General features: G+C 38.8%; 1 protein-coding gene across 5 annotated transcripts in view; it reads left to right on the top strand.

The window, feature by feature from the left end:
- Nucleotides 1–14,248, top strand: part of STX7 (syntaxin 7) — a 36,471-nt gene extending 22,223 nt beyond the window's left edge. For 3 of the 5 annotated variants that reach the window (XM_064649459.1, XM_064649461.1, XM_064649460.1), the window contains exons 5-10: nt 1,540–1,677; nt 2,331–2,383; nt 3,171–3,261; nt 4,057–4,129; nt 5,100–5,182; nt 14,093–14,248. In XM_064649459.1, the coding sequence (XP_064505529.1) occupies nt 1,540–1,677; nt 2,331–2,383; nt 3,171–3,261; nt 4,057–4,129; nt 5,100–5,182; nt 14,093–14,233 (579 nt within the window). In that variant the 3' untranslated portion in view covers nt 14,234–14,248. Of the gene's footprint in view, nt 1–1,539; nt 1,678–2,330; nt 2,384–3,170; nt 3,262–4,056; nt 4,130–5,099; nt 5,183–7,811; nt 9,228–14,092 lie in introns of those variants that run through there. The other 2 variants (XM_064649462.1, XM_064649463.1) reach the window with 1 other exon arrangement.
- Nucleotides 14,249–14,499: the final 251 nt, after the last annotated feature.

Consider the following 14,499-nt stretch of genomic DNA (forward strand, 5'->3'; position numbering starts at 1 on the left):
GTTCTTTCCTGTTTTCAAAGCACTGTTTAGTTAGTCAACACACTTGCACAGTGGGGATACTTATAAGAATATTTTGTTGCAGTCCAGACTTGTCCCAAAGTTGGTTTTATGTATCAGGAATGAGGTAGTTTGACTGAAATGGTGGGAAGCAAGGCAGTGCACTGTGCCTGCCTGTGATTTCAGGTAACTGGACACTTTGTAATCCATTGCAGTGATACTAAATCTGACTCCACTGGCACTCTGACTGCTTCCAAGGTCAACGTATCTTATACAGTGTGTTAGTTCCACATCACTCAGATCATCATATGTGCTATATCTTTTCCACAGGTTTTTCCTTTCTTAAGAGGAGTAGACAGGAGCTGTTACTAAAACAACTTGTACAGTCTTTAAACTGCTTCTTTCCCAGGTCTGTGTAAAATCTTGTCAGGACACAACATGTGAAGTGGCTGTTGTGATTAGCACACTCCTGTCTGCCATCCTATGGTTTCTTGTCCTAGCAAAATCTGTCACTTATATAAGACAAAACCAACAGGATCCCAGAAAACATGGATTTGGGTTATTGTCACTCAACTTGCCTGGTCGGTATAGGTTACTAAGGAGCCCTTGGGAAAATGAACGGTCTTGAAACACTGAATTCAAATGGCAGGCCATGATCCATGTGTGCTCATCCTGTCAAGCTGTAAACTTCTAATAGCAGTGTTAAAACTTGGTCTTAATACACAACCAGGCAAAGTATATTTAGTTTGTTGTCTTTTTTATGGTTTCTCTGTTTCCTTATCTTGGGGCTGAAAAGTTGGCAATGAAACACTTTACTGTTTAATTTTACTCCTTTTATCAAAGCTACATCTCAACAAAAGGCATAAATAACAGATTCATGAATGGCAAATTACAGCCTTTTAGACATTAGGAAGGAAGGTTGATATATTGTATATATTTAGGGAAATCTGGTAGAGGCTTTCCTGAGTGTCCAATATTACTCTTCACTACATCTTAAGGAAAACAAACAAACAAAAAAAGCCTGAAAAGTTAGAATATGTATTTTAGTACCAGTTCTAAAGCACTTAAGTGGGTATGTGAACCTACTTCTGGATGCAGCTCAATATGTATTTCCAACATTTACGTAAAATACGTAAGAAGTGCCATGTTCTTTCCTTTCTGCACTTTTCCTCTCTATTCAGTTACCTTTGCATATTTTAGCATTCTTGGTATCAAAATATTTTACACTGTAACAGTAGGTTTTATAATCAGCAGATGATAAGGAAGGTAAAAGCTTTCTTGTCCCTGCCCATTTCTCATTTCCAGCTGTTAAATGAAAATGAATACGTCAGCTTCCTCTTTAAATGCATTAATTTGTGCAGTTTTATTATTCCAGAAGGAAAGAAGGTTTGTCCATGCAATTGCAGATGGTTTTGTAGACAGTCTTCCCTTATACCTATTTAGAAGAAAAAGAGTATATACCTTAGCATTGAGCAGACTGGAAATAGCAGAGCCTTGGAAAGCCTGAGCTCATTTGACTTGGTAAAACTTTTTCTCCTATAGCGTCAAAGAAAAATACAGAAAGACCGTCTTGTGGGGGAGTTCACCACAGCACTTACAAATTTCCAAAGACTCCAAAGGCAAGCTGCTGAGAAAGAAAAAGACTTTGTAGCCAGAGTAAGAGCCAGCTCAAGGGTGTCTGTAAGTATCAGAAAAATGTGCCATTATACTCTTTACAGTGGTGTTTGATATCAAACTGGCTTCCATAATGCTACTTAAGAAAGCTCATATCTGATCCTAAATACTGCAGACCGTGTGTTATATGACTTTATAGTAGAGGCTGCATTAAGCTGTAGTAATCTCCCAAGAGAACAGTTACTTTTCCCTTGCTTTTGTCACAAACTGCCTCCGTTTTCTTGCTGTAGTCTTGCAAAAACAACTTATAGTAGATTTGGAAATGCTTTTGCTGTAGCTTTAAGATATCAACAGGTTTTTTCCTACAGGGAAAAATGACTTGCCAGATTTCTGTAGAGTATGAAAGTGAAGAAGTGCTAAGGAGCTTCAGATGTTGAGCTTTTTTGTGTTAATATATCAATTTTACCTTTTCACTCTGCCAAATACTTGTTACTGTACTTACAAATTTTAGCAGGCAGTTACTGAGCTGAATGCTTTTGCTTGTATTTCATCTTTGTGCATGCACAAAGCAAAATCAGAATAAGAGCATGTTAAATCATGTTTCAGTTTGAAATTGACTTTCTAAAAACCTTCTAATATTGACTCGTTATAGAAATGCTGACAGTGCTCCTTTCAGGGCCGTAATGTTATATTTGTATTTTTAATCTCCCATCATGTAGGGTGGTGCTCCAGAAGATAGCTACAAAGAAGGAACACTTGTGTCTTGGGACAGGTAGGTTGACTTAGTTCACAACCTTAACCAAGCTCAGAATAATAAATGACCTGCAGGGAAGACAGCTACCCATGGTTTTTTGGATTGGGTTTTTTCTTTTGTTTTCACTTGGGTTTTTTTTTTTTTTTGTTTTGCTTTGTTTTGTTTTTTTTTCTGATCAATTGCCTTTTTCTGGAGGGATTTGGGAGAGGTTGTTCAGTAAGGCTTTCTTCTATAATGCTAGCATAGAGAAGAGATTTCGATGGCATAGGTGGGAAGAAAAAAGGAAGAGTTCTCCTGATGCTTCAGCTGTAGCCATCACCTTAAGCTCCCCTAATCTGCCTTTGGGTTTTCTGAGACCCAAACTTAGGGAAGAAGAGTCCAACCTGTGAATAGAGTAAATCTGCTGTGATAAGGGCACAGTGTTTACTGGGGTGTCTCATTGCTTCCATATGCTCCAAGAACTGCTTCTTGGTCTCAGATTATTTTTTGTTGGGTAGCTTGCTTTTGTCTCTGATAGATATCAACTCTGCAGTTTATAATTCGGAAGGAACTTTGCCCTTGTATTCATACTTGGAATTTCCAGTCAGCTCTCTTCTAGCTAGCTACTAGCTTTGCTACAGCAGCAGCTTCCTACACCTAAGGTGTGACGGTTATGCTGTCCCTGTTAGCTAAACAGGCAAAGGTAAAAACATGCATTTTGTTAACCAGTAATGTAAAATGTGCTATGTAGTTAACTGTCATTTTATTATTTCTCATTGTGCCTGTTCAATTCTGTGTGAGTTTTGAGGGTTTTTTTGTTTGATAGTCAACCACAAGCACAAGTGCAAGATGAAGAAATTACAGAGGATGATCTCCGTCTTATCGAGGAGAGGGAATCTTCCATTAGGCAGCTTGAAGTAAGTACAAGTAGTTTTACAGCAGAATATGCTTTTGATGTTTCCATGGTATGAGCATTAATTGCAGAAGTGAATCTTGAGGAGATTTGTTTGTTGGTGTGGTTTTTTTCCTTTAAAACTGAAAATACTGCCTTTAGATGTAAAATGTGCTTTTGAAATAATAGAATCATCAAGTTTGGAAGAGACCTTTAAGATCATCAAGTCCAACCTTCAACCCAGCATTACCACTGTAACCCCTAAACCAAATCACCCAGGGCCAGATCCAGATGCCTCTTAAACACTTCCAGGCCTGGTAACTCCACCACCTCCTCAGGCAATCTATTCCAATGCCTGACCACCTAACAGTGAAAAAAAATTTTCTGATATCTAATCTGAACCACCCTAGTGCTAAAACTAATGCAAAATATGTCCTACACCAGCTTTTATTGATTTGGCTTAGATACATCTTAAGCAATGTTGTCATGAATTTTTCTCTGCAGTTAAACTTATAATACAAGCATGTGTCTAGATGAGCCCTCAGCAATGAGAGATCCTGTTTGTGATGTGTTGGGAAGTGTACTTTGTGCACATGCTTATCCTCAGTTTGATTTGATGGTTAACTTGATTATGATAAACTTGGTCTCATAGTACCAAAAAACCCCTTCCAGATAAGTACATTAAGTTGAGTTTTTTTATCCTGTAGTATAAAGAGTCAGGGATATGCACTCGGGAGGAGAAGGAACACTATTTATATCTAAATGTGCAGAGATGCTTGAATATGTGATGCCACTTGATGCTATGATTGGTTCTTTACAGGCTGATATTATGGACATCAATGAAATTTTCAAAGATCTAGGAATGATGATTCATGAACAAGGTGATGTCATAGGTAAGTTCAATTCATATACTATCTGAAAAAATTTTATTCGGTTTCGCTGGAGAGCTGCAACGTAGAACTTCCTTTTGCTGGAAAAATTCCTCTAATGAGAATAACAATGCTAAAGCAAATGCGGTGCAGCCTAATAATGAGTAGACTGGTTGAGGTGACTGGGAATACATAAACTGTGTTTAAAATGTAGTTTAAAACATTATGTAGTTTTTCATGTGTATAAAATGTCTTTAAAAGTAGTTTTTTGAACTGTTTATACATAAAATTGGAATTTATGTGGGAAGTTTTACTGTATTTGCTAATGATATGTGTGCAGATTCAGCAAAGGCTCATGCTTTGCCTTCCTTACAAATAGGTTTAATGTTTTAATAAAATGTGATTGGAGAATACATTTTCTGAGTCTGTTGCCATGTCATGCTGTTGTCTATGTCCAGCATATATTTTCAGGGCTTTTTCTGTCACCTTAGCCCATAATCTATTAATATTTTTCCAGGGGAAAAAATAAATCTTTGTCAATATGATAGAATACCAAACTAGCTTTTGGGGATGGATTTTTTTGTGTCTGTTTCCTCTGTTTTCACAAGCCTTAGGAATTTTTTAGTCTGAGCAGAGAGTAGTCAGTAGCAAGTTGGAGTGCAAGTAAAAGGTTATTAAAAAAAAATAAAATAGAAGTATTGTAAGTTTTTACTCTAGTTAGTACCAAAGTTTCAGTCCTGCATCTAGAACAGTGGAGTTGTTACCTGACATGAATTCAGCCACTCATTGCCTGGGCACTTCTAAAATGAGTTCTGGCATAAGTATGGGGTGAGTCAAGCTTTCACAGTACAAGGTATAAAACTTCGGATATTGATGAAGACACCAGCAATTGGGGGCAGCTATTACATATGCTCTCAAGAGTATTTCAGCATGCCAAACCTTTTTCCAAGTTACAATTAATAAAAATTTGAAATCTTTTCTTTTTAAAATAAAGACAGCATAGAAGCCAACGTGGAAAATGCAGATGTACACGTGCAGCAAGCAAATCAGCAGCTGGCAAGAGCAGCAAACTATCAGGTAATGCCAATGCCTACTGCCAGTTGTGCGTAACTGTCTTTTCTCAGTAGTCCTGACTTCCACTGTTTTAGGCAGTTCAGATTTTGCATAGCAAGTTTCTCAAGGCTTGAAGACTTAGTTATAGGTTTATGTTAGACTACCATGGTGTTTCTAGGTCACTATAAAACAAAAATCAGTGATCTCTGAAAGCTTTGGGTTTCCTGTAAAGCTGTTTCCAGATAGGCTGTTGCAGAGCTTTCTATGATTCTATTAGAGCACCTGGAGTTACATCTTTATTTAAAACCAACCAAACAAAAACCTCCAAACCAACAAAAAATTGCAAACAGACCAACCCCTTATTTTATAGTTCAAGAAGTAAAAGGTTGCTTTAAATGGAGAGCAAGCCTCTAAAGATCACTGAAGGAGTAGGGAAGATAGGCAGGAAAGTCTTCTGAAGACATTGCCAGTTAGCACCAATTTTTGCTGTCTACAATATTCTCAAAGCTCATATTTGAAACTGTCAAACTTTTTTGAAAAGCCTTTTAAGTACCTTTAAATGCCACTTCTTTATAACATTTTTGGAACTTATTAGAAATAATCGTATTAGTGATTAATCTGCTCTTTTAAGTTAGAGTTAGTCCTTAGATTTTTTTTTTAAATCCTCTTATGTGTGTTAGCAGTAACCAGGACAGTAAATGAATGATGGAATGTCTGAAGCATTGCTTACTGATTTCAGAAGTGGGAGAGGGTGCATCCTTGAATTGTATTATGGGTGGCACTGACTGGCACATTAACTATAGTTGATGGCTCCTATTTTGATAATGACAAAGTTCAGGGGAAAAAAAAAGTAGTAGCAGCCAAAATTTTTGGTGGAAGGTGTTAGTTTTCTAGTTGAAATTTAAAATTAAAAACTTCCATGTTTTATTTTGAAGAGGAAGGGATAAATATCTTCTGATGTCAAAGGAAGTTTATCAATACTTTTGATGTGCTTCTGTTCAGTGGGTCTTGCAGCAGAGACCAAACACTGTGCAGAGCTGTCCTGTGTTTGTTTGAAAGGATTGTGTAGTTTGCTTTGGCTTTGAACTTTCCTTTGCTTGCACTCATCCTTGTTCTAAGGCACTGAAAAATCATTTCCACTTTCAGCAAACTTATTTTAATTTCAGCAACTATTGGTCTGACCTGCTCAAGGAAGTGTTAGAGGCCTGGGTGTGCTGGTAGGGACAGGGCTGTTGGTACCCTCACAGCATCTTGTTTGTGGTTGGATGAGGTTTGCATCACTCATCTGCTGTATGGGGTGCATTCACACAGCAGAGCAGTTTGGCCAAAGCCAGGCTTCTCTCCTTTCTTTCCCCCTTTCCCAGTGCTGCTTCAGCACTTGTATAAATGATGATGAATTGCATGAGAAAATAAGATTGCCGTGTCTTTAGTCTACTCCCTTGCTTAAGTAGTATTACAGTGGAAATGTTTGACTTGAATGCATTGCTGTCGAGAGGTGGTCTGCGGGATGCAGAAGGAAGAGACCTGTGTGTAAAGAGAGAACTGGCTGCAGGGTCTAAAAAAGGAAGATATCCTAGCAAACAGATTGAGTTCTAGCAAGTAAAATGATGAAATGAAATATTAGCCAACAGTGGGAGAGGTGGCAATGAGACAGTAGAACTGGGAGGGGAGAATTGTTAGGAAACTTGGTAGCCTGGGTGGTACTCGGCAGAGAACTGACAGCTCCAATGAAGAACTGACACAGATGTTGTTCTTCAGAGGGGAAGAGAAAGAAAAAAACACAACAAAACCACCCAGGCAGAAGAACTTCTGCCAAGTAGAGCACAGCCTGGCTTTACTTCTGGGGCTGTGGCCTAGAATCCCAAGATTTGAGTGTTATTATTCCTTGGCTATCAGCAAAAGCCTGAGAAATGCATTGCTAATTTTCTTTCCTCTTGTGAAGGAAACCTTCTGATTCCATATCTTTCAGATAAAGGATGACAGATGGCTTCTAGTCTTAAGTGCTCTGGTATCTCAAGTTACAGATCTGTATGGGAAATGCAGAAGTTCTGAACATGCTTATATTTACGCTTTACTGTAGTAATGTCTGTATATCTGTGTCTCTAGTCAGGTCTTTTTTGTTTGGTTTGGGGTTTTTTTGTTGTTGTTGTTTGTTTTCTTTAAGAGCAAGTTGTACCTAAGAAAGTTGACAAAAACAGCTTTAAAATAACTGTGAATGGATGCAGAGAAGTCTAAAATTGTAGTCTGTTTTGACCTTCTGTATATCCACTAATAGTCTTTGAATGTTTTTTTTCCTAGCAGACCGTTTCTATCTCCTCTACTGTGCAGACTGATTGTCCATTTTCCTCTATAAGCTGTCATCTGCACTCTCACATTTACTTTCCCAAGTGTTGTATTACATTCATTCATTACATTACTGCATTCTCTTTCATTAGTTTATTAGGTATGCCAGAAAATACCACTAAAATCTTTCCATTGAATAATAATGTGGATAACTTTGCTTTTTTTTTTTCCTTGAACATCTTCATATGACTTGTTAGTAAGGACACAATTTGGTTAGATTGCACAAGCAGTAGGACCATAAAAGCATCTGAGTAGTCCTCTGTTGTGGTGGTAGAGTTTTCAATCAACTTGTTTTTTTCTCTCTTGGCAGCAAAGATCCCGAAAGAAGATGTGCATACTCATTGTTATACTTGTTGTTGGATTATTGCTTCTTGGACTCATCATATGGTTATCTAACAAATAAGTCTCTGGAGAAAGCTTTGTAATTGGTATTTAAATTAGGAAAGGAAATTCCTAGTCATGGTTTGCTCATTGTGAAGCTGAGTAAAATAGTAATTCTGTACTTCATCTCACTTTTTTTTTATAAGACTTTTTGTTTTGACCTGAGAAATAATGTTCTCAGTACTACCATCAGTATAACTGCCTGCCCTCTTGGATGTGGGTGCTGTCTTACAAGAAAAAAAGCAGTCAAGGTCATAAACTGTTTCGTTAACTTAAACATAAAACCTCTGAAGGTTTAGGGAGCTAATCAAAGTCATGGTAATTTGTTTTGACAGAGAGGGTAATTATCTTTTGGGATATTGCTAAGTGTTGCTGCCAAAACAAACTCCTGAATTGTTGCTTGAGGCAACAAATTCACATCTCAGAATTTATTTTTAAGTTAGAAATGTATTTCTTGTCTGTTTCCCTTCCATCCAACTCACCTGCCCATTTGATATGGGTGGTTCAAAAATAAAACTTAGGTTGCTGAAGTTGGTGTGATCTCTCTTTTATACTTGAAGCCTGTGAATTAAGCCTTCTAAGTTTTCTTGAAACATTTTAGATGCTCTTGTTTCTCTGTATCTGGCATTGGATATGGTTATGTCTGGAGCCTCCTGCAAAGGTAGGTAGGGTGGATGGTGTAATTATGTCAATTTTTTGTTTCAGTTCTTGCATTAAGAAATACTATGTTTTATGTGCACACATCTGGTATCTTTGCATCTGAAGTGTGGATCAATAAGTTTGGCTAAATGAAAATAAGGTCTAGTCTGTGAATTCTTAGAGTTACTGGGAAAAATAGAAATTCCCAACTTCCTAGCTGCACTTGAATGTCACTGTTCTGAAACTGCTGTGATTTAGTTTCCCTGAACAGGTCCAACCTCGTATGTAAGGTCTTTGAAGAGAAGAAGATTACAATTTCAATTTCAAGTTCAACACTGGAATTTGAAATTAAGTTAAAATCGGTTGAACTGATTGAAACTATTTAAGGCATTTGATGCTTATGGCCTTTAAAATGACCTTCTTCCTTTTGTGCCATTTTGTACTAATATATTAAAAATATAACAACACTTTTTTGCCAATTAATCTATTTGCCTTTTTAATTGATCTTGGTGAACTAATCTGAAAGTCTATAGATGAAAAAGTAATTTCATCTGTATTTTATAATGTTCTTATACACCAGACTGATAGATAATGCACTGTTTACATGATGAGCTATGAAATATTATTTGGGAACAATCTAACTGTAAGCATAAATGGACATTAGAATTGTAACTGTGCAACCAAAATAAAGGTCTTTTAAAGAGTACATTTTTCTAATAGTTGGTTTGGTTTTTTTTGGAATCCATCTTTAAGAACACAGCTGTTGTCTTTGCCTTTATGTAAATGATTGAAACTTCTCTGAACAATTCCAGAAGATTTCAGCTCTGCTGGTGGGGCAGCCCAGGGGAACCTCTGTTCCTGTGCTGCACTTCACAGGGTTAATGAAAACGCTCCTGGATCTTGCATTCCCATCTGCGTGAGCCCAGCCATGGGAGGAGAGGCTGCTTTCGCTGGGTGGCTGCTGACAATGGGTGCTAAGGGTAGATGTTTACTAGCTCACCTTCAGCATAGCATGTAACTTGAGGAATTGGCATCCACGGTTTGGGAAAGAGGCTTGTTCTTCTGCGTTTGGATTTCAAAAGCAATGGAGTAAAAATAAGTCCTGAAACTGCATGATTATGTTTTATGTAACATCTCTGAGACTGAAAAGGGAATTCAAATTGCAGTATGGACTCTTTTATGTGTTGAGATCCCAGCTCCCATGTTCCTGTGGCTGACTGTGCTGAGCACGACGATGGGAGTCCGTTTAAGTAGCCATCAGGTACACTTTGGGCCACTACCAGCTATGTTAAGGCTGGCACTAGCAACGCTAATGCCTTGGATCTTTTGTTTTCAGACTACACTAGTCTAAAATAGAACAGCAGTCAGCATTGTGGCTGAGTAGCTTTCTCACCAGTGAACTGTCTAAAACTGACTTGGAAATTTCCTGACTTTAATATTTAACAAACTCTTTATACTATTGCAAACAGGCACAGAGACATGGCCTGATTCTGCTTGCCCAGGAGATCCTTTTTGCTGCTGCAATACCTCTGTCAGTGACTGACTGATTCCACTGACATGCTGAGGAAGGAAAAGCAATGCTTTGGCAGCAGCTGACTCCTTCCTGACAGATCAGAAATTTTGTCTATGCTTGATAGTTGTCACATTGCATATGCATTGTGATTTGTCTGCTTGTTTGGTTTTCTACTAGGAGGATTCTCTACTAAAACACAACTTGAAGAATATTGCTCATCTTGGGAAGAATGGTGTATTTACTCATGGTCTGTTTACCTTATAAAGGAATGAATACAGTCTTTACTGAGTTTGTCCCATAGTGGCTGCAAAGCAGAATAGCCAGTATATAAAACTTCATCCATTAGGAGCTGGTGAGAATCAGGCTTGGGCAACAACATCAGATGACTTGGAAATTCTGTGAGTTGTGCCACATTGCTTTTCCCTAACCCCTACTGCAACCTGCTGCCTCTGTTCTTGTTCTTCTGTGTCTGATGTCTGCATGTCTTTATTTCCCACATGGAATTGGCTCTTTATTTTCAGTCATGTGCCTGTTCAGCTGCTCTCTGGTGGTAGTGGCTGGGGCACTGTCAGGGAGAAGAGCACTGCTGAGAGCTCGCATGTGTGCTTTGCTGCTTTCATTCATGATTTACTAAAAAAAGCAGCTTCTGGTGTGTGGGGGTGCCTTTCCCACGTGCTCTCAGATGAAAGTATTCTTCCTTTCTTAAATCCCAGTGGAGGTGGGATGCTGGACCCCTTTACCTATGGAAGAGATGAAGGGCCAACTGCCAGAAATAACAGGGATGTCCCTCCCTGGGCAGCCAGGTGGGGCTGGCTGGCTCCAGCAGGCTGGGTGGTTGCTGCTGCTGCCCTGTCTCTGAGGCAGGGAGTGGTGGGGAAGTCAGCACTAGAGTGTTTACATACAAGCTCCTGTACCTTTTGGAGAGACCAGCCTGCAAGGCCCTAATTGCTCATTAAGAATCTTGGTTCTGTTAATTTTCAAACTTGATTAGACAGAAACAAAGTGCTGGGAGTGGTTGTATTTAGTGCATTGAAGGGCATAAAAATTCTTTTTTAAGCTGTTCTTAGTGGAACTTCTCTCTATCATTTCCCTCCCCTGCATGCATACACTCTTAAATGTATAAAATGCAACTTACAAGTGTTTAAAGGAAACTTTGATATCTACTAAGAAACCAGTAAAACATCTGGATGTAACATGTATGAGTCAATGTTTTTTAGAACAAAGATTTTGGCTGTTCCAAATTATCCATCAATATCTGTCAGATTAGCAAGGCCAAAAAATGCAATAAAAGCACCCTTCATTTTACTGAAGGAACCTGCTAAGAATAGTTCCTTTGTAGTTATCTTAACCACACACCAGGGGTGCTTTTCTGTTCTTTCTTACTTTTTCAAAGAGCTGAAAATCAGAGGGGCAGACAGCTTTTTAAAGCTTTTTTTTTTTTTTCTCCCCCTGCACTTCCCCCCTTGGAAATTGTTCTTGATAATCGGCAGGGTATGCAATATCCCCAAGCTAACTTCATACCTAACAGTCTTCTTATGTCACCCACTGTGTGTATAGTCAGCAAATATGTTTGATGTCAGAGGTATGGACTAGATTTTTGACATCAAAAGTAGTTTGAAACCATGAAAAAAATGTTAACATTGGGGAGCAAGGGGTCTAAAGGTGGAGGGAGGGAGAGAATGACATAATCTGTTAGTGAAGTTGGAAAGAACCAATACCCTTATAGTTGATCACTGTATTGGGTTGTTTCAAGGACTGTGTTGTTGAGTATCACATTTGGAAGAGATTACTTGCTTTGCTTTTGTTGAGTTCTGTATGAACCTATTTGATTCTTTTGGGAACATCAGTGAGAGAGGAATGCACAGAGATCTCCTTCCTGCTGGATATCAACAGTTGATGACTTTCTGTTTCTTATGATACCCATGGTGAAAAGTGGTGCTTAAGTGGGTACCATGCAGCTTTCCTTTTCAGATTGCAAGTCCAGATCTCTCACCCAAAGCCATTGTGGAGTGAGGAGTAATTATCCTCTGATGAGGTCCCCACCTGCAGAGCCATTCTAAATGATATTGCAACATAAGAATTGCAAGAATAAATATCTGAAAGCCATCAGCTTCCAGACATCTTTGTCCTTGTATGTGTTTCTGATGGTGTCCCTGACACTGCAGAGGTTTCTGTAGCTTAAAAATGCAAGTAACAAAGCATTTATTTAGTTCTTTATATTTCCTGATATATGATATCCTTCAATGATAAGGGGAGTCATATTTGCGTAATAGTAAAGAATTACACAAACATAGAAATAACCAGAAAAAGCAACAAAATGTTGATCTTTGAAAGGCAGGCTGGAAAGCAACAAATGATGATGTAACTTGCTATTTATACAACTCATTCTCCACTTTTCCCCCATATGGCTATATCAAATGTCTAGGCTTGAACACAGCTGCAGTGATTTGGTTTGCTCTCCTATTCCAAATATCACAGACTATTTCAAATACCTGAAAGGTAGTCAGGATAAGGAAATGCATCACGCTTGTTGATATGGTGTGGGTACAGAGGAAGGCCACAAAAATGATCAGAGGGCTGGAGCACCTCTCTTACAGACAAAGTCTGAGAGAGTTGGGGTTGTTCAGCCTAGAGAAGAGAATGCTCCAGGGACAGTCATCGCAGCCTTCCAGTGCCTAAAGGGGTTCTCCAAGAGAACTGGAGGGGGACTTTTTACAAGGGGTGTAGTGATAGGTCAAGGCAGTGATGCCTTAAGGTCCATCTGTTTTTTTTATTTTTCTAATTTTTATAAGCTTTATAAGTAGTTATATAGTAGAAGTAGATTTAGAAGCAGCAGCACTTATTCCCTTACTCTTAGCATAGAAGCTACACACATTCTCCAACCCTTTTACCCCAACTCCCCATATCAATAACACCTGAATTCCAGTAGAAATGTTTAGTCTCTCTTTAAGATAGGCCTCTTCTGTTTGAGGACATCTAATCCTGGCCTGAGTACAGTCAAAAACTGGGTGAACTAGTCCCCTTTGTGCTCTGAAGAAGATCAAAATTGATGAAGAGAGGGTCTCTGAGACCTCAACCTCAATTCCCAAGGGGTGTGACTGAGGGTGGTCCAGGGCAAAAGCAAGGGGGTGGAAAGATCTCTGATCGGACAGGCAGTATTATAAATTGTAACATCTGTAACAGAGCAGGGGCTCACGTCTTGTAACCCATGCCTAGGCACAAATTAAACCCTTTCCTTATCTCACCTTCAAAACTAAATTGTCTCAGTTTTTTTCTCCCTGAATTTTCTTTAGGCAGCAGCAGAATGGCTTTGAACTGAAAGAGGGTAGGTTTAGACTAGAAAGTGTTTACAATAAGGGTGGTGGAACACTGGCATAGGTTTCCCAGAGAGGTGGTGAACGCCCTAGCCCTGGAAACATTCAAGACCAGGCTGGATGGGGCTCTGAATAACCTGATCTAGTTGAAGATGTCTCTGCACATTGCAGAGATTGGACTAGGTGACTTTTGAAGGTCCATTCCAGCCCAAACTATTCTATGATTCTATATTTGCAAGAATATTCTAAAGGAATATTCACTATAAGTGTCTGCTCTTTTGTAGACGTATCTCTTTCCATGAACACAACACTTCTTTTCTACTGCTGATAAAATATATTTTTCTGATTTAAGACAAAAATAACCTAGATTAAAATGCTTGTTAGCACAAGAAAATTAATCAGTTTGAAGCCTTTTTTTTTTTTTTACTTTTTTTTTACTTTCACATTTTGAAATATGTTTTGCAAAAATTGTGGGGGAAAAGTAAAAATAAAAAAAAAAATTAAAAAAGAAGTTAGAAATTGGTAACAGGATTGTTCACTCCCTCCCTTTCCACCAAGTACTTCAGGATTCATCCTGGACTGAGTTATAATTGTGTTTTTCCTTTGTTTAATGTTTATGCAGAAACATATGGTCTTTGGCAGTAAAGATTGAAGTCTAAAGAGGTAATAAGAGGTGGGAAGGAGTAGGCAAACTGCATAATCCAGGCAGTACAAATTATAATCTACCTTTCCACCTTTACTCAGAAAAGATGCTGGAGTTTACTGTATCTGCCAAGTTTGCAGCTTAGGAGGAAGGACTCAGCTGTGTTCAAGATCCACACTGAATTCCTCAGCAGGAGATTCAGCTGCTCTCAAGCCCTGTTCTCTGGATGGACCTTTATCTGAAGGAGGTAAGTAGGGACAAAGACAGGATCTTTTCTCCTCAAAAGGAGAACAGCAACCAGCAACTTGTGGGGAGAGTGGAGAAATATATTCCCTGCCATCGGCACTGTTTGCTCACTTCCCACCCACCCTTTCTCCCTTCTCATACACCCAGATATTCTTGCTGCAGAGAAAACTGAAGCCCCAAAATGGGGTCCCCAGAGCCTAGCACAAGAGAAGAATTTGGCCTTCGTATCTTGTGCTCTTCAAGATCTCTGGTACAGTGTTAC

The sequence above is a fragment of the Pseudopipra pipra genome, chromosome 3, assembly GCF_036250125.1.
Source record: "Pseudopipra pipra isolate bDixPip1 chromosome 3, bDixPip1.hap1, whole genome shotgun sequence".
Lineage (NCBI taxonomy): Eukaryota > Metazoa > Chordata > Aves > Passeriformes > Pipridae > Pseudopipra > Pseudopipra pipra.